Source organism: Oryzias melastigma, linkage group LG19 (genome assembly GCF_002922805.2).
Source record: "Oryzias melastigma strain HK-1 linkage group LG19, ASM292280v2, whole genome shotgun sequence".
In the NCBI taxonomy this organism is placed as follows: Eukaryota; Metazoa; Chordata; class Actinopteri; order Beloniformes; family Adrianichthyidae; genus Oryzias; species Oryzias melastigma.
Window position 1 is genome coordinate 24,534,271 of NC_050530.1, and position 20,531 is coordinate 24,554,801.

The 20,531-nt window shown below is 40.3% G+C and overlaps 1 protein-coding gene across 3 annotated transcripts in view; it reads left to right on the forward strand.

The window, feature by feature from the left end:
- grid1b (glutamate receptor, ionotropic, delta 1b) overlaps positions 1-20,531 on the forward strand; it is a 458,806-nt gene that overhangs the window by 434,906 nt on the left and 3,369 nt on the right. For 2 of the 3 annotated variants that reach the window (XM_024284275.2, XM_024284277.2), the window contains 8 exons: positions 1,662-1,784; positions 1,964-2,038; positions 2,126-2,468; positions 2,593-2,731; positions 3,842-4,037; positions 5,598-5,764; positions 12,706-12,946; positions 14,652-14,790. In XM_024284275.2, coding sequence (XP_024140043.1) covers positions 1,662-1,784; positions 1,964-2,038; positions 2,126-2,468; positions 2,593-2,731; positions 3,842-4,037; positions 5,598-5,764; positions 12,706-12,946; positions 14,652-14,790 — 1,423 coding nt within the window. The remainder of the gene's footprint in view (positions 1-1,661; positions 1,785-1,963; positions 2,039-2,125; positions 2,469-2,592; positions 2,732-3,841; positions 4,038-5,597; positions 5,765-12,705; positions 12,947-14,651; positions 14,791-20,531) is intronic. The other variant, XM_024284276.2, reaches the window with a different exon arrangement.

A 20,531-nucleotide genomic window follows, 5' to 3' on the forward strand; every position in this document is an offset into this window, starting at 1 on the left:
AAAGTTTATTTTAGAACAGCAAAAAGTTTCCGACATTTACCATTTTTTTGGCCAAACAACCATAATTTTTTGTTTTATTTAGGTTTCAAATACTATTGTCCTCAATGTAGCTCCATATAACTGAAGCCTCACTTGTTTAGGGTTTTCTTGACAGTGACTCCAAAAACATCATTTTTTTTTCAAACTTAAAACACTAATCTAATCTTTAGTGCTTCTTTTACGAGAGAGCTAATCCAGCAGATGCTTTTGTGAATCCCTCGGTCAATAAAGACTTTGCTGTCGCAATGCAGACTGAGAGATTTCAAACGTTTTCTTTTAAGATCCTAATCCAATAAGCTCCAGCAGTATATCCGGTCAGAACAGTTAGGTTAATGACTACAAACAGACCAGAGGTTTAAACTGGTGATCCCAAAAAAGTGCATGGGAAGCAGAGATGCAAGTCAGACCAAGCGGGACTAATGCCTTCCTTCTGCTTCCAACACTGGAACAAATGCACAGCAATACAAAGCTTTTTTTCTTTTCTGCAACAATGGCCAGAACTCCTGGATTTCCCTTCTGACTCTCTTAAAAGCTTCAGTTTCATGATTTTGTGTCACTCTTTGTTCACTACTGAAGTCTTTATTACAATGCAAAAATAAAAAAGTTATTAGCTTAGATAGCACCATCCTTTATTTATATTATTTGCCTAAAACTTTTCAGAAAAAGATAAATATAGTATGCAAAAATGTAAGTAAAACCTTAACTATATTTACAACTACAAATAATAAACAGTTCTATGTGCTTAGAAAGGAAAGATAACATTTGATCTTCCCTGTACCTCCCTGAACATGGATCGTCACGGTTCAGCACTAAAACTGAGAGGTGAATCACCCTGATACAGAGCTGGTCTCTGAAGCCTCACAGCCATAAATCCATGTGGTTTGAGGAGAAGAAGAAGAAGTGAAGCTCTGCAGCAGCTGCTGACGCAGAGCCTCAAAGCTGCCCCTTATTATGCCAGGAGAGAACCTTCAACTGTGTATGAGAACTGGACTGAGTGACTCCACCCCTTGGCGTTCCAAACAGGAAGTACCTGCTGCCTCCACGGAGCAATAATCCCATAGACTTCAACAGAGAAATAAACAGCCATTACTAAGTCATTCTGTTTGTCAGAATCAACATTGTTGCTTTGAAAACATGTATTTTTTTCATATTTTTTCTGTAGTCCAAGTTATTCAAGTTACAAACTGACCAATCAGATGACTCAATAATAGCCTACTTTTAAGTGGTAAGGACGTGGCCTTCCAACAAGCTCACTCCTGATTGGCAGATGTAGTTTCCATGACTCAGACCAATTTGAACCAATCACTGCTTACTGACTTCAACATGGCGGCGTCCATTTTGTGAAAAAATGAGAACTGCATTGACCTCATTTGGGTGGAGCCATCTTCAATAGATGACACTCACTTCACTCGGTTCAGGTCTCTGACCCAATCAGGGGAAAGAATAAAAATGGCCAACCAGTTTGTGTTCTTAACTTTGTGGTGTTCAAACACCAAAGTCTCAGTGACAGTTGCCTCCATTTTTTTGGTTGACTTTGAGGAAATAAGTTGACAAATGTAGCGAGAAAGTCGCTGAGTTGGCAACACGACTTCATCATGACCTCTCTCTCTTTTATTCTGCAGGAGGATCCCTTCGTCATGGTGGCAGAAAACATCCTGGGCCAGCCGAAGCGGTATAAAGGCTTCTCGATTGACGTACTGGACGCCCTGGCCAAAATCCTGGGCTTCAAATATGAGATTTACCAGGTGGGAGCAGACGTCGAGCTTAAAGCTCAGTCTGGTTCAGACAAAGAATTAAATAAAAAACACTTGTTCATCTCAGAATGTTCAAAGGCCTGTGGTTGTTCCAAGCTTAAGACAATGTCCTCATGGATACATTTGTTTTCTGTTGAAGCTGACAGCAAACTGAACTGTTGTCCCTTCAGGTGGCAGATAGTAAATATGGCTCTCAGCTTCCGAACGGCTCCTGGAACGGCATGATTGGGGATCTTATCAACAAGGTGAAGCTCTGTTTAAGAAACATGGATGATATTCATTCAAAGCAGACATGTTTTGAGTTTCAATGTCTGAACTGCCCGTCCCTGCAGAGGGCAGACCTGGCTGTGTCCGCCATCACCATCACTCCGGAGCGGGAGAACGTGGTGGACTTCAGCAAGCGTTACCTGGACTACAGAGTGGGCATCCTGCTGCGGAAGCCTGAAGAGAAGATCAACATCTTCTCCCTGTTTGCACCTTTCGACTTCGCCGTCTGGGCCTGCATCGCCGCGGCCATCCCGGTGGTGGGGGTGCTCATCTTCCTGCTGAACAGACTGCAGGCGCTGCACTCCTCCTCTTCCCAGAGCATTGCACACGGCCAGCCATCCAACGGGGTGGGCTCGGGCACGCTGCACAGCGCCATCTGGATCGTGTATGGAGCCTTTGTTCAACAAGGTGAGGGAGGAATGCAGAGTAGAAAACACAAGTCCTACAGACTAATGGCTGACTTATAAAGGTCGGCAGTTGGATCCCATCAGCAGGTGACCTCCTAAAGCTCACCATACCTGAATCTCTGCAGGTGGAGATGGCGTGGTGGGCTCGGTGGCTCTGAAGATCGTCATGGGCAGCTGGTGGCTCTTTACCCTCATTGTGTGCTCGTCCTACACTGCTAACCTGGCTGCTTACCTCACCGTGTCACGCATGGACCACGCCATAAGGTCAAACACACACAACACATCAATTGTAGGATTAACTGAAAATTTGTGGAAACAAATGTAAACACAGGATGACCCAAAAAAATTCAGCAGCCATGTGTTATCACACAGCGCTTGACAGAATTTATTCCTAAATTAAGCAAAATCAGATCATTTAAAACATGAAAACACGAATAATAAACAAGAAAAAGCTTAATTTTCAACCTTAAAGGCCATCCATCAATCAAATCTGAATCCACCCATCCAGTCCAGGTCTGGTCCCTGTTGGGCATGCCCATATTAACTCACAAAAATGTCATCCGGCGGGTTTTCTTTCCAGTTGTCCAAGTTAATCAGTTAATCCCAGTTTTCATCTGAAGGAATACAACTCTGGACGAGTAGCTGAAAAGAGCTCATAAACAAAGGGAAAAATAAAAACAGAGAAAACGTCAATGGTGATCAGTCACAAAAAAAAAAAAAAGAAAGAAATCACAATCGGGTAGACGGCTGGCTCCAAGTGCAGCAGGTTTATTAGCTCAGACAGAAAGGCAGGAGTCAAGCACAGCTAAAAGTCCAAACATTTAAATTAGGGTCAGGTAGGCAAAGGTCAAAACTGAGCATGAGGGCTTCAGAAAGCAACCAGAGTGGTCAGGGTCCAGGCAAGGGTCGGGGCAGGCGGCAAACAAGCAGGATCAAAGATGAAAGCTGCGGGACGGCGTTAGAGTGGTCAACCTCTGATCAGAGGATCAGGTTTGGTACCCGCCTCACTCACCCATATGTCCAAGTGTCCTTAGGTAGGATCTGGGGGTGAGATGTTGGTGCCAGTTTTAGGCTATTGAACAGCCATCAGTTTGTTACTTTGTGTGAATGAGACTATGACTGGAAAATACTTTGTGTCTTCTAAGAAGTAAAGCGTTAAATTAGTACACACCATTTGTAATGGTGGTGGGAGAAATGGCTGCAGGTGTGTGGGAGGTGTGGCAGGAACACCACACTCTCCACCATGCTCCTCTACAAGCAATGAATAAACATAGAAATGTACACAATAGAATGTGTATCTTCAGCTTGTTTGGAAGAAGTAACCTCTCTAGAAACAACATAAAAATATGTTGTCTTTCCAATGTTTCCCTACAGATCTTTTCAGGACTTGGCCCGGCAGATCGACGTCGATTATGGCACAGTCAGGGACTCGGCTGTGTACGACTACTTCAGAAACAAAGGCACCAACCCTTTGGAGCAGGACAGCACCTACGCAGAGCTGTGGAGGACCATGAGCCGGAACGACGGCCTGGACCACTCCGTGTCCAGCCCCTCAGAGGGCATACGCAAGGTCGGTCTGTGGTCATACCTGTGGTATGTCTTTTTTTCTGCCTTGAGTGGCTCCTCAACCATCCTCTGGTTTGTTTTCTTGGATTTATTTCCAGAACATTCATCATGAGATGTATTTATTCTTAAGTCTATTCTTTATTTTCACTCCCAAAGAGGACTTTAGCACCACCAGCTCTGCCTTTAGTCTCTAAACCAGCTTGGCTGCTCCAATCATGGTCTTGTAGACCTGTTCTGATGCTCTTTTTACACATCAGGCCTGAAACCTCATTCATTCACATTAGACTGCTTACAGACAACTATGTTTTGGATTACTCTGGATCCATAGCTCTTCATTACATTTTAGACCCATTTGAGTGTAGCTCCTATTCATACGTCACTTCTCTTGTTTATATATTTTGGTTATGTGGCTTGAAATTTTCTACTGTTGAGCATCTTTTAAGTATCTTGGAGATTTTTCCTTTTATTAGTACTTTCAAAGGTTTTTTTTGTAGTTGTGGTTACTTAATTTGAAACTTTGCATCACATTTTTGCTCATTTTTAGCAAATAATTTCAGCAATTTATTTGACATTTCTGCTAAAGAAAACTTAAAAATGTTAATTTAGCATTTTCAAGCAGACAACAACCACATTCAATTTAAAGCAGGCCGTCAAACTCAATTGTACAAGGGGACAAAATCCAAAACACACCTTAGGTCGCGGGCCGAACAGGATAAACATTTATTGAACATTCTAAAACTACATTTTTAAAACTAACTTTTTAACATAATTATGAACTAGATATATACCATTACCTGTGATAATGTTAGTGTGAATGCTGTTAGCTGAATTTGGCTGCTGAAGATGCTAGTGCTGATAGATGAAAACGCTGAAGCTGATAGTCAGTTAGAATATTAGCTAAATGCCAAAAAACTGAAAAAAAATAGGTTAGCCAAAACAGCTATCATGTAGCTGAAAAAATAGCTAAACTTCAAAATACCCTAAAAAACATAAAAAGCCTATATTAACCAAAACAGCTAGCATGTTGCTTAAATATTTGCTAAACTCCAAAACAGCTTAAAAATCTAAAAAAAAGCTTAAATTAGCCAAAACAGCTAACATGTAAATATTAGCTAAACTCCAAAAAAGCATTTTTAAAAAAGAGCCTAATTTATCCAAAACATGCAAGTAAAATATTAGCTAAACTCCAAAATAGCCTAAACAAGCTTAGTAAATGCCAAAATAATCCAAAAAGCTAGCAGAATTAAAACTTTAAAACTCTAACTTTTTAACATAACTATGAATAATAAAAATGCAGGAATATTATTCCAGAATAAATCAACTTAAACCTTAAACAAAAATATAACTAAAAATATATTTTGTGAAAATTATACAATTTAAAAATAAGCCCAAGATAACATCGGGTCATTAATAACAATAAAATAAAATGATCTGAAGGGATCTGATAGAATTACTCGTATGGCCGGATCTCATAACATAAATTTTAACTTGAGGTACGTCTTTAATTCATTTTTATGGAAGTTTGGGCCTTTGTCAAATAAAATGTGTCCCACTGTTTTTGCAGGCCAAGAAGAGTCCGTACGCCTTCCTGTGGGACATGGCGGTGCTGGAGTACACGGCTCTGACCGATGATGATTGCACCATCACCGTGTCTGGGAGCAGCATGAGCAGCAAAGGCTACGGGATCGCCATGCAGCACGGGAGCCCCTACAGAGACCTCTTCTCCCAGAAGTAAGTCAGCCACTGGAACAGAGGTATGTGTGAATTCAAGTGTTGGGGCAACATGTGTGTTCTGTATGGAGCTAAGTCAGGGGCAAGATTATTTGAAACCCCAATAGAACATTTGGAAAAAATATGAAAAAAAAGTAAAATGTTCAAAACTTCTTTGCTATTCTAAAATAACATTTTCAGCTTCAAATGTTCTATTTTTTAGGTTTCAAAAATCAAAATCTCAATTTCAAAACTTTTCAGTTTCAACTCTTTTTTTTATCGTTTCGATTCTGAAAATTTCATTTCATTTCATTTGGCCCTGTTGTGGCCCGTTGGGGCGGGGCTAACTCTGTGATAATTACGTTCAGAAAATGGCTGCACTATCTGTACTATCATAGCTCCATAGTTCTGAAGATGGTACACACCAGGGTAACCAGACATGGTGGTGTGAGGAGACATTCTGAAGGCTCTCTTCCTTTTAGAATGAAGGAGTGGTCAGAAAATGTTCCGTTTTTCACTGGTTGGTTTGAAATTGTTGAGGAAGCCCCTGCTGACCTCTGTGTGTTCATTCAGGAAGAAAAGGCAGAAAATTGAAATTCAGTCCTTTTAATAAAAATTGGATCAAAGTCATACAGAGTAATCTGGATCCTCACTATCACAGTCAATGCCCTATAAAATGGCTCCCACACACATATTTTCTCTAGGTGGGCCGTGTGGTTCCAGATCAATGTTTGTCAGGACAGAAGAACCCCCCCCCCCCTTGTTCTTTATACCTTATTGGTCAGTGTCCTTGAAATGTACTGATCATGTCCTCACACCGTCCCCTAACTGGTTTCATCGGGTCTGTAGCTCCATGTGGGTTACCATAACAAACTCGTAATAACGACATATAAAAGCATTAAAACAAACCTTCAATTGTCAACACTCCAGACCAGCAAACTGGCCTTCTTTTGTAAATCCATCAGGGGTAGAGTGAGGGAATGAGGGAATGTTGACAAAATATTTGAAGCTTTCAGAAAGTCCTAATTTAACCATAGCAACAGGAGGATTGTGGTTCAACGTCTTACCTTGTTGTGCTGTAACAGCAGTTATTGGCTCCCTTTATTTACAGTCTCAACTTTCCACTTCTGTACCGGCGCTAGTGAGACATACAGGTGGATGTACAGAGCTTTCCCTCTCCCAGTTGATCAGGAATCTCAGAGCTTTTCTGCCATGTTTCTGTAGCAGTTACTTTAGCTTAAGCACTGGGTTCACCTAGACCAGGGTCTGACCTGAGGCTCCGAGTCACATGTGGCTCTTCTACCCTCCTCAGGGGCTCTCTGGCTAAAGAAATAAAATATTAGTCATTTTTAAAAGCAAGGGTTGCTAACTTCGCAATGATTTAATTTATTATGGCTAAGTTAATAAGTTTATGGCTGAGGTGAGCCTAGAAACTAATGTTTTTATATCCCTGCTGACATCATTAAGACTCATTGACTCTTCACTTCCCCCAGAATACACAGATTACAAATACTAGACAAAACTTTGGTAAAAAGTCAGATTTTTTTCTGATTATTTGGTTTATTTTATGAGTTTAAAGTACATTTTAAAGTCTTAAAGAATAGCAATATTTAGTAGCTATTCAGAGGGGCGTGGCTAAAATATATAGATTTGTGTATTCTTCATATACTTTTTCTACTGGATCATTAACTAATCATGTTTCATGTTTATGCTCCAGTTAACAGCAGTAGTAAATAGGAAAAGTATGAAGGCTCACCAAAGTAAACCTAAAGTATAACAGGAGAAAATGTCGTTTTTGTCTCGTGTTGTTTACAAATATATTTGCTTCACTTGAATGTTCCTGTTTGGAACAGGAAGTGTTTTTTTTTTTTTTGTAAGTATTTTGATGGAAGTGAGAGATTTAACTGCAGCTCCTGACTGAAACAGTTGCTTCATCCTTTCTGTAAACATATCCTAACAAGTGATCCTGATTCAGGATCAAAAGTTTCTCTGAGGAGAGGTATCTGCAGAAGAGCACATGTAATGAGAAGCACCTCCTCTCTCACCGTTAAATCAATAACAATGCTTTGTTTAATTAAGTCCAGATGAAGAGAGCAGGCGTGAAGCTTTGGTGTTGTGAAACAAACAGGATTATTCATGGTGGGAATGAACACAGACACAAATGTGAAGAAACCTCCAGATCAAGTCAACCAGCAAATAATGAAGCTTTCCTCAAGCCCAAATTGATCCCAGAGGGAGGAGATAAATCAGTCAAATTATGTAGAAAATCTTTTCACCATTACATCATTCTTTAGCTCCCTAACATGTAAGAATGTTCTCACTCATCTCGTATTGATCGGAGAGGAATAGAGTTCGTGGAAGAATTTCATGGTGTGCTGTTCCACGCAGGAGTTTTTGAACATCTTTCTCGTATCAGAACTCTACAGACCGTCGAGCGTGTCAACAGGTTTAAGGGTGAAACTGTAAGCAAACAATCAATACAATCAACAGCATTACTGTACAAACTCAAAACAATGACATGATAAACATATTTCTTTCATCAAAACAACATTTATCTACCGGCGATGCAACTTTTGACTTGAGATGTAGAAACGTCTTCCTAACGACACGACGCCAGCCTGCATGCTAGCACGGCTTCTTTTTTTATTTTATTGATTGCAAACAAATTTACAGAACATTTACACAAATGCATCCAAAACAAAGTATTCATAATAATATTCTAACACAGAATAATTACAGTGGGGGAAATATAAGTTAAAAAAATGTAATTTAAAAAAGAGGCAATATTTAGAAAAAATAAACAAGAGAAATTAAATTAGTCATCAAGTAGGGAGGCACGAAGTTCAACTGTATGGTTTGCTTTGGTGGTACGGATACTTTGATGGTGCTAGAAAATGGATGTAGTTCAGGGATACAACCAAAAAAATTAGAAGTTTTTCTGATTCTGCATTTGTGTGAATAAAACTTGGTTTGAAATAGTAGTAAATTGACAATATTTTCTATGCTTTTATTATCAAAGCTAAAAAAAAGAAATGATACATTCAAAATGTAATGCTAGCACGTCTTCTACCATAGACATAATAGTCTACACGTGTCGTACACTGTTCAATAAAGTTTATTCAAACAGAGCCTTGAGTGGAAATACCTGCCGCGACCACTAGAGGGCTCTAAAAACATGTTTAAAATAATAAGATTTAAAACAAAACTTTTAGCAATAATAGTAACAATAAAGGTACACTTTAAAATGTGTTGTGGTGTTTGGGGTCAGGGGACTCAGAAAATCGCTCAGTAGATCACTGACCAGTTCAAAAAGTCGGTCTTATTTTGAGAATTTCATTGTTGGATACAACATGTTTCTTTCTAGCTGATCTAGCATCAAGGTTGTGAAGCTCAAACTGATAACCAATCCAAATTAGAAGCTTGGCAAAAAAAAAAAAATTGAAGCTTGACACTCGTATCCCCCTATTTTCTCTCTCTCTTTCGTCCTTCTATTTTATTCCCCACACCTTTTTTCCTTTTCTCCCCCTTATACTTCTATGATTTTCCAATTCAATTTTATTTATATAGCCCAATGTTACAAAACAATTGTGTCATTGGATTTCACACTGTTAATTATAGAAAAGCAGAAAGTCAGTCATAAGATATGAATTGCTAAACTAAACAGACTAACATAAACTGGTTTTCCCTACCCTTAGACCACGTGTCAAAGTCAAGGCCCTCCATTTTATTTCATTGTTATTAATGACCCGATGTTATCTTGCACTTATTTTTAACTTGTATAATTTTGACATAATTAGTTCTTAGGGAGAGTAAAATATTGAAAGTTATTTAATGTTTTAGGTTGATTTATTCTGTAATAATATTCCTGCCTTTTTATTATTCATAATTATGTTAAAAAGTTCTAATTTTTAAAAATGCCATTCTGTTAGCTTTTGGACTATTTGGGGATTTACTAAGATTTTTTTAGGCTGTTTGGGAGATTAGCTAATATTTCAGCTACATGCCAGCTGTTTTGGCTAACCTACTTTTTTAAAAAACAACTTTTTTAGGGCTAATTTGGCATTTAGCTAATATTTTTAGCTGTCTATGTTTTAAAAATGTAGTTTTAGTGTGTTCAGGGTTTATCCTGTTCAGCCCACAACCTAAAGTGTGTTTTTGATTTTGACCCCTTCTATGATTGAGTTTGACACTTAGACGCTTTTTCTCTTTAAAAAAAAAAACAAAACTGATTCCTGGAAGAAAAAAACAAGAAGAAACCTCAGGGATTCCACATGAAGGTTCAGTTCTAGGAACTGAAATCAAATGCATGAATATTCTCCCTCACAAACATTTGAAGCTAATTCCAAGGACTATCATGAAATCAACCTGTCTCTATGTTGAACTCACTTGGAAGTCCTTTTAAATATAGAATATGTGAAATTAGTCAATAAAAATTAATAAAATAACTTCTATGGATTTTATGTTTATTAATTTTTTATACATGGATATACTGAGGCCCTGAGACAGACTGGCGACCTGTCCAGGGTAAACCCCGCCTTCGCCCATCAGTAGCCAGGATAGGCTCCGGCACCCCCGCGACCCCGAAAGGGAAGAAGCGGTCTGGAGGATGAATGAATGAATGAATGAATGAATATACTGAGCTTTGGTTCTTGTGGGATTGCTTTAGCTTCGTTCTGCCACTAGATGGCCCTGTTCTACATGATTCTGGAGCATGGAAGCTGCATTCAGTGAAGCTATTTGGTCTTTAAACATATAAAATATATGTAATAGCTCCTTCATGGGAGGACTACATCAAAGAGAACAGAGTTTACATACATAAAACTGCCTCACTCCATTAGAAGTATGTTGATACTCTTGATGCTAAAGGACAATTTTCACAAAATCTTTTCATCCACTACTGCACTAGCTTCACTGCTGCCTGGATTTGACTGGAAGTCAACAACAAGATGACTAATAGGGCACTAGATGCACTTCTTTTATTTCAACAATGAAATGTCTTGTAGATGTTTGTCAGGTAAACGTCTCCTCCTGTGATGAGATAGAGAGCTCACCAACATTATCTTAACTTGGCTTCTTCCAATCTTCCAGTTTGAGCTGACAGCATGGCCAATCCTCATCAAGCTGCCGTCTGGTTTGGTTGGTTGCTCCAACTGAGTCATGAACTTATCTATATGTAGTTTCATGCTTTAGTTTTATGAATAACAAAGTGTTTTGGCCTGATGACAGTCTGTGTATTTGTTATATCTCACCTTAAAGAGCTTCCTCTGCACAAAGACTTACATGTCTGATATCACTTAAAGGATTCTAAAAAGCAAAACTGAAAAATGAGGCGGGGCTGCCCGTTAACACAAGGAGTGTTTGAGATGACTTGCACCTCGCCTGGATCGTTGGCGAGAGCAGGGGGGCGCGGGGAAAGGCGCCCGAGATGAAGGCTGACTGAACGAGAACAGGAAGTCGGGTCGTCCTTAACATTCAGTTGAATTTGAATATGCCTGTCCTCCTTAGTATGAACTTTACTTTTATGTTTTTTAGAATAATCTTAACATCTGTCCGCAGACCACAGATGAAAAATAGTCTCTAGGTTAACTTAATGTCCACTGGCCCAAATAAATAAATAAAATTGAAATTAAAGTTAACTTTTAAACACTGCAACAACACATAAAACCTCGTCATTTTTTGACATGCTGGCTGTTTGTAAAATCAATAGTCAGCAACTCTTGGGACACGGTACTGAATGCATACTGGTGCTCGGGACGCGTCCAATACCGGTACCCTAACTAGTTACCGCTAAGTTTGTGCCCGGTACTGCGTCTGGTCCGGTGTCAGGTTAGGGTACAGGTGCACTACACGTCGCGGTACTGGACTGGTTCTGGTTCCAGGCCCGGAGGTTGGGGATTCGTGATTTCATGGGAACAGCCAGTGCGTTGAAAAACGACGACTTGAGGACACTCAAAACGTCAAAAAGTCCTTAACCAAATGCAGATGTGACGAGTTGAGAGTGAGAATGTGTTGGCCTTTCAGCTAAACTGTGGATGCTCTGTGGTCAGTCTGTTTATTTGCAGTTTGGTTAATGTTGTGACTTCATACTAAGTCAGGGTTCTGCAACCTGAAGCCAGCCACACGTGGCTCCGGAGCTTTTTTTTGTAAATGCCTGGTTTTATTCAAGGAAAAAAAAGGAATATAGGTTATATCAAAAGTAACATCATTTCAAAAAAGTGAAATGCGACTTTGCAGCTCCTACTTGGTTTTGATCAGTGAGAAACGGCCCAAATGGCTCTTCAAGTATAAAAGGTTGCAGACACTTGTACTAAGTCATTTTAAGTCATTGACACAAGTGGCAGCTGCCATAGGTTTGAAGAGTCACTTCCCTGGAATTCATAGCAATCACAATAGATCTGCAATGCACCGAACCACAGTGATCACATCCTTTAAGAACCAGAGTGATCACCTCCTTTAAAGAACCAGAGTGATCACATCCGTACAGGTGATTGTGGTACAGTGGTAGGGCGGTCGACTCCTGATCAGAAGTGAGCGGGTTCGACTCCCACCTTGTGTCGAAGTGTCCTTGGGCAAGACACTGAACCCCAAATTGCCTCTGGTGGGAGATTGGCCCCAGTGTTCGGCAGCTGAGCCACCACCAGTGTGTGAATGTGTGTGTGAATGGGTGAATGGGGTCTGTGACTGTGAAGCGCTTTGGGCCCTCGAAGGAGGGTAGAAAGCGCTATACAAGTATACGCCATCCTTTAAGAACCAGAGTGATCACATCTTTTAAAGAACCAGAGTGATCACATGATTTAAGGCAAACATTTTGTGCTCTGTATCTGTGAGGAGGCCCCAAAACCAAATGTTGAAAACGTTATTTTAGGCTTAAAGTCAAGCAGTTTTGATTAAAACTGATTTATTGAAAAGGCTTCCAAAAATGTTAGCAGAAAGATCTGACCTCTGTGTTTTATCTGCTCCAGGATCTTGGAGCTGCAGGAGAAAGGAGACCTGGACATCATGAAGCAAAAATGGTGGCCCAGAACTGGTCGATGTGAACTCAGCAACCATGCCACGACGCATCCCGACGGCCGCTCCCTCAAGCTGCACAGCTTCGCCGGCATCTTCTGCTTCTTGGCCGCTGGCTTGCTTCTAGCTTGCCTGGTGGCTGGCATGGAGGCGTGGTGGAACAGCAACCGCTGCCGGCAGGAGCAGCCCAAAGAGGTGACCGAGGATGGATGATCTGGCGGGGGGAACACTCTGCCACACTTTACTTTAAGGATCCAGCTGCAGACCTCATTTAGTGGACTTGACACAGTCCCAGAACCCTGTCTAGTAGTGTGCTCCCCTCCATTACTGGAGTTGTGGGTCAGGTGGCTACAAATGTAAAAAAAAAAAACAACAGATAAACCAAAGCCTTCACACATATCTGTAGATCCCTTGCTCATGATGTCACAGCGCCTGCGCCAACGCCGCATCCAATATTTTGGGAATCAAATTGTGGGAGTCAAACTGAGAGCTTTGCAGCTGCAGATCTCTGTCATGTCCAGCTGACTGTCAGCCTTCCATGTTGCCAGTCAAAAAAAAAAAAAAAACTGCAAGGTCTGTCAAGGATCAGAACCGACGTCTGATGTTGGCTTTTTTCCCGTTGTCACCGTTAAAAACAAAGGAAAGTTCCAGTTCCAGCTAACTAATTGGCACCGGCACCAGACAAAACCTGAACGTCCCTAGCTATGGATCATTTTTAAGACAAATAAAATGCATAACCAAAAGCAGTCTTGACACAAAATGTTCACTACAAAGTCTCCTGACATTGTATGACAGCAGTTACGGATCGTTTTCTGTCATCATCCCATAGGAAATTGGTCAAATGAGACGCTTGAATTTGGATTATTTCTGTTGTGACAACCAACAGTATCGATGAGATTTGGTGGAGATTTATTTCCTACCAGGAGTGTCAAACATCCAGCCCTCCAGCTGGTTTAATCCGGCCGAGTCATGAAGAGAAAAAAATTTAAGGCGAGTTATGTTTTTTTTAAGAAATGACCGCAGTGCGCAATTATGCCACTAGGGGAAGCAAAGGAAACGCAAGACCAGCCAAAGAGATCAAGACAGGAACAGCATAATTTTGTCCAAAGTCCCTCCTAATCCCTATACACTAGTGCGTTCGCCATATTCTACTGCTGTCCGAATCTACTGCTTCTGTGAATGAATGTGTAATCATTAGTGATTAGGCTGATAGGATGGTTGAGGCTTTTTTCCCAACTGAGAAAAAAGCTAAACAAAAACAAAGCCACAGATGAATTAAGGTTATTTTGCTTTTACTTTACTGGTCCGGCCCCCTTGAGATCAGACGGGTTGAATGTGACCCCTGAACCAAAATGAGTTTGAGCCCTTGTTGTACACCAAAGTCAGAGATTCTATCCGCCGAATGCTTCAAACAATGTGTACTTGACTCCCAAAATGGTGGACAAGTGCGTGACATCACTGCAAGCTAAGCGTATTAGAGCTGTAAAGGCAGAGCAGTTAGCATGATGCTAAATAGAGTTGAAATGAAACACAATTCACAGTTGTTTTAGCACATTAGTAAGTATTCATGTACTGCAGGTTCTGGAACTAAAGATCAAACCCTCAGTGACCAGTCTAATGCTCGATGAGTGTTAGCTGTATTTGTTGTTTTAGTTGAGCTCTACAGTGAAACCAGACCAAAACAAAGTCGAGGCTTTTTCTGTGGATCCATTGAGTAAAGTGTGAGTAGATGTTCCTGTTAAAATAATCTGTGCAGCACCTCCTTGCTGTCTTTGTGTCCCGTCTTCTGAGCACTGATTATATGTCAATGTGAACAGCCGTCTTCTCTTTCTCCCCTCATTTTCTCTACGTATTTGTCCCGTTTTTGATTTACACTTTGACTGTCTATGATCTCGTGCAGGTCACTAAGGATTACAGACTGACAAGGGTTTCTGCTCCATTGACATATAATGAATTTACAACTGCTTCATCGGAGGGGAGGAGGGACATTTGGACAGACAGAGAGAAAGGCTGGGATGAAGCAGAAGCTATTGACACAGGTCAGAATAGAGCTCCTTCATGACCTCCAACAAATGAAACATCACCAGGGTCCTCTATTGTCTTTCAAACTTTGAATTCAGAAGTGTTTCTCATACAGACATAGACATAGTTCTTGGTGTGTTCACTCTTTTGATGAAAGAAGCCTACAATCATTACTGAAATCCTTCAAACTCATTAAAATGTACGTTTTACTTCAAGATATGATTTTGAGTTGTTGTTTGAGAAACTCATTGAATGAATAAAGCCTTCGTCACAACTACCCCAATGGGTGGAAACGGGCAGTCTACAAGTGAAAGATCGTAGACCACTCGGGTGAGCCTAAAGAGTAAATGTGTTCATTGACATTTTTTTCTATTGCATGCTGGGGGGCACCAGGTCATAGTGAACACCTAAACGTGTTGGGGTAAGCAGAGGTGAAGAAGGTGAGACTCATTATGCAGAGCTTTGTTTTATTGACCTCTCAAAACCTTCACACTTGCAAGGAGTCTGTTAGTGCTCCCCGATTTATAAAAACAAGGACATTAGACAATCAGAGTATTGTCTGTGTGTCCTAAGTCAGTCCTTGAGGGGCAGCCTCCTGCTGGTTTTCCAGAAGCCTTTTCTGCTGCTGATTATCTGGATCAGGTGTGTTTGGCCAATAAGGAGCTTCAATAGAAGGTTAGTTGAAAAACTTGTAGGACCCGGCCCTCGAGGACTGACTTTGGACACCCCTGTCCAATGGGCATCCTACATCCCACCTGCACACCCCGTACATACAGATTTGTCAGTAAAGGGCCAGTACTTTTACTTTGCAAACAGCTCATTTTGCACAAGGACACGTACAACAGCATCATCTGTACATCTGAACTTCTGTTATGAATGAATGAATGAATGAATGAAATGGTTTATTTCAAGCAATCAGGTCATAATACATACATAACATCATCAATTCATAAATCACAAGTTGATCACTTGAAAGGGAGTGGAAGGAAGCGAACTTATATAATCCCACCCCGACTTGACCAAACCATTTTCTCTACATGAATTATCAATATCCGGTTCAGGACTTAATGTCAAATATTAATAAAATCAGGCTATTAAGGATCATTGAAATCATTAATGTGATCAAGTTTCAAAGCATCCACGACAAATCATTTATATTAATCAGTAAAGAAAATTAATACCATAGTGATTGTAAACTTATCCTTACAAATACTTCACAGTACACTAACCATACAGTGGAACATTACATTAGGCGTGTTTAAGATCCCCCGGCGCTGCGCAGATCACCTAGATTGCGGTGCATGTTGGTTAGTTTCTTGCACTCACGTCAAATTTGCGCCGTCACCAAGTATCGCGAGAAAGGGGCGGGTTCAAGGCGCCTTTCTAAGCCAGCGCAGCCAGAAAATAGGTACTGCGCTGGCTGCATGCCGCCTTGATGACTACAAAACAATGCATTGTGGGAAACAGTGTCCACACAGTTCTTGTAGTTCGGTGTGAAATAACTGGCGCTAAATGAAGGACATCGGTGTATTTTTATTACTTTTTCTGGAAGATAGTGAATCACTGATGAAAAAATAAACAAGATTTGAAATAATCTGTGGTTATATTTGTTATTGTTGCCTCTAAAACTTAAATTTAATTTAATTTTATTTATTTATTTGGGACAGTGCACATGGAATGAATCCCACGGCTATTTTATTAACAGTTTTACTCTAAAATATGTTAAAAAATAATATAAAAGACACAACAGCACAAATCATAGGAGGAGTGGCTTATTAACTTTCAGACGAATGGTAAGGACAACCCCCAACTCCTTGATCTCGTACAGTCTCGTCGTTCGCTCTCATCTCAGGCGCCTTTCTCCGCCCCCTCCAGCAGCAGCTTAGTCTCGCCGACGATGCAGGCGAGGCGCTGGGGATCTCAAACACACCTATTCTTATGACGTACCTTAGGGTGGCTGTTTAAGGGAACTGCAAGACACTCCTTTAAGGCGTAGCCACTCCTATTTATGACCAAGACAACCCAAAAACCCTCAACTCAGAGGTGTCAGTCTTTGAGGGCCGGTGTCCCACATGTTTTCCAACTAACCTACCATTGAAGCTCCTTATTGGCCAAACACACCTGATCCAGGTAATCAGCAGCAGATAAGGCAGGATTTCTGGAAAACTAGCAGGTGACTGGCCCTCGAGGACTGGCCTAAAGGATCAATTCCCACACAGGTTCATGTGACTAAGGCTCTAAACAAGCCTGGACAAAATCAATCTATCCCTCAATGATAAAATACCAGAAACAATGCAAAATAATATTATTATATTGTTAAAAATAAAAAAGGTGCCTTAGAGGTAGAGCAGCCCTCAGCTGCTAGTTATTGCTTTTAACTGTCCTGTTTTGTTCTGATTGTGATGTTTTAGTGATTTTCTACATCTTTCCACAAGTCGGTTGAACTCCCCATCCTGATTTTTTTTTTTTAATTGTCTCAGTTGAAGATATCTCTTTAACTCATTCTACAGATAAGGATTTAGATTAGGTTTATGTCTTTAAGGGACTATGGCTCACGATCATTTTGTTACAGAATTCTTTGATAGGATAGCTAAACCTCCTTTCTGTTTGGAACTATTTCTTGGTATGCTTCACTATCCATCTGTGACCACAGGAGCATTCTCCTTGAAGACATGTTTTTGGATGTCCAAGTGTGTCTTTATATGGTTTCCTTTCTGCAGTGATGTCCTCCTAAGACTTTTTCCCATGGACTCTACTTTGGCCCAAACAGAGATGGATGGTTGGATCTGACCCTCCTTGAAGTTGATCTTTATTGATTCTCTTCAGCCTTAGTTTTCACAAGATCTGTGGGGTTATTGTCATAAGTGCATCAAGAAACTTGCCTTATAAATGTTACCTTTTTAAGTGGTTGTACAAAATGTTTTTCTGATTTCCTGAGACATCCCCCTCATTTTCTTTCTGTGGTGAAGTTCAGTGAGGTACATACCACAAATAACCACATGGTGTGAATTAATCAGTTATCTTAGTTTAACAGGCAAAAGGCCTACAAGACTTGCTGATGAGTCTTAAATTAACTATTCTGTTTAACAACGATTCAAAAATATCTCAAATTCATTCTTTAAATCAAATAAATAATTTTGTCATATTACATTTCTGAGTTTCATGTTAATTTGGTGATCATTGTAGGTTTTTCTGATATGAACTTAGGCGTGCCTGCATTTTTGTATATGTACTGAGTAATGATTGTCATTTGTTTTAAAATAATTTTTATTTGCATAATTTCTAGTCACTCAGGACACTACAAAGACAAGAGGTCTAACTCAGGGGTCTGCAACATTTAACCCTATATAGCTTTGGGTTCATTTCTCGCCTGAAGAAATAATGATAAATAAAAACAATTGTAAAGAAAAATAATATTTTTCTTTATAAAAATTTAATTATTTTTTACTGGTGGAGGAATTAACATCAGTAACTCAGCACAAACACGTATGCAATGACTGTTAACGCGCAGCTTACAGAGAAAAGAAAGACAGAGAAGTAAAAAGTGTTAAAAAAAGAGCACGGCTCCCGGAAAAAGTCAGAAGGGAAACAATCGTGGAGCTGTGCCAACCCCCATAACTGTTGCCATGGTAGATTGGTCAAAGTTGCATTAAAGTTGTGGTGAAAATATAAAGTTGCAAAGTGTGAAACACAATCTCAGGGTTTGCTTAAATTAGTGTTTATAGTTGCAGTTGAACATCACAGAATCCTGGACTTAAATGAAACTTTAAAATCCGAAGGAGCTGCAGGAATTTCTCAGGAGGGGGGGGGGTGCAGATGAACAGCATGCAGCCAATCCGCTACACACACACGCACGCAGGCGCGCACACACTCACAGCCATGGAGAAACGGCATCTGCTCTGCATTTCTAAATGTAAGCACAGGCTGAGACAAAACGATTTTTTTAATCTTCTGTAACGATGAACATGTTGACAAGTTTGAATTGTTTTTTAACTGATTCACGAAGAATTGTTACATCCCAAGTAGGAATGGGAAAGCAAGTAAGGCCTCTTGATTTAGTTGGATTTTAACAGGAATCCAAAAACATTTACACAGATTATTTTACTGTTCTTGGTGAACCTCAGTATAATATTCACAGACCTAACTTATCTTAAATTATACAAATGCCAATTAACCCTTACTTTTAACAATTTCTATGATGTTATTTTTCTTCAGCCCGAGGGCCACAGTGGAGCGGTAAAAGAGCCACATGTGGCTCCGGAGGACTAAGTTGCAGACCCCTGGACTAAACTGAACCGTCTGTTGAGAAGCTGTGGGTAATGACCACTCCTAACTTTGACTATTTGACTATCAATCATTTAACGCAAGACTCTTTTTTAACTTTTAACTTTAAAAAAATATTAAAAGTAAAAAAAGAAAGCCCCATTTATAAACAGCAAAGATGACGGAAGCTTTTAATTTCATAAACACATTTTTGACATCTATCATCTGACCTGGTTCTATGCTTTACTTTGTTTCAATCACAAGTATTCCTAACGTTGGAGACTAGTTTATTTTTGACAAACCAACAGAAATAATATTTTTTAACTTATTCCTGGATATGGATGAGGTTCAAAAGACTTGAAAATGCATTGTAAAGCTAAGGAACTTATCAACACTTCTCAAGTTTTTCCAACTTTCTTTAGGAAAGTTTCAAGGCAATCTTCCAATCAGAGGTCGACCGCCCTACATCTGCACCGTGTATAATGTAATTAAAATCTGAACTATGTTAGAAGTTAACAGATCAGTGTTGACGTGGTTATCAATCAGAGACATGAACAGTGTTGTTGATGTGTTATCCAGCCATCTGATGATGATGAGAAAAACTTTAGACCAAGTTAAAGATAAAGTCTGATCTGATTTTCACTGCAAATCTGTTTAGTTTCTGGTCAAACTTTGATTCATGATCCAATCTGATATTCTTTATATCAAATCAAAAGCTAAAGCCTTAGCCAAAACTGCACTCATGAGTGGATACGGGCTCTGCAGCCCAGCCAGCAAGGCCAAGTGGCCATATGGTTTCAAAGTGGGCAGAAAATGTGGGCCCCTATTGTCTGCAGTTTCTGTGGTGGCCCTACCACACAATGGAAACTCTGACTTTCTGCCTAGGTACACATGGGATCCTATTAGTTTTTTCTGTACAAAACATGCTCAGAAAACATATGTAGGCAAAACATAAAGGCACATTCACACTGAACACTATTCACGCGGCAGAGGCGGCCAGTTTTAATGTTAAGTTGATGGTACAGACGTGAATGGAGACGATCTAAAGTCCTGCCCAGTGAATTAAGCGATGAGCACGGCACGGAGGACTGGCAGCAGCTCCATTTGAGCGACGAGGTCCAAATGCAAATATCTGAAGTTTGACAGGTTGCCGCATCGCGTCTACCAATCAGGAACTCAGCTTTGGGCATGTGACATTTTCAGCGACTTGATCAGCGGGTAGAATGGAATGGAATGGAATGCAAGTGTTTTTGTCCAGAACTTCCATCTGATTCCTCAACTTGCTGGAGCTGTGGAGTTAGAAAGGCAGCTGAAGAAGAGATTCACCTCGGGCAGATCACTAGGTTAACCCAGCAGCTCTCTGGCTGCAGTCATTCAGAGTCCTTCAGTCCAGCGGAGTACGCTCGCTAGATATGCCGGCAGACGGACAGCCGGGTGCGGGGTTTGCCTGCTCGGGCTTCCTGAACTTTAGAACATTTTTCTTATTTTCATCGAG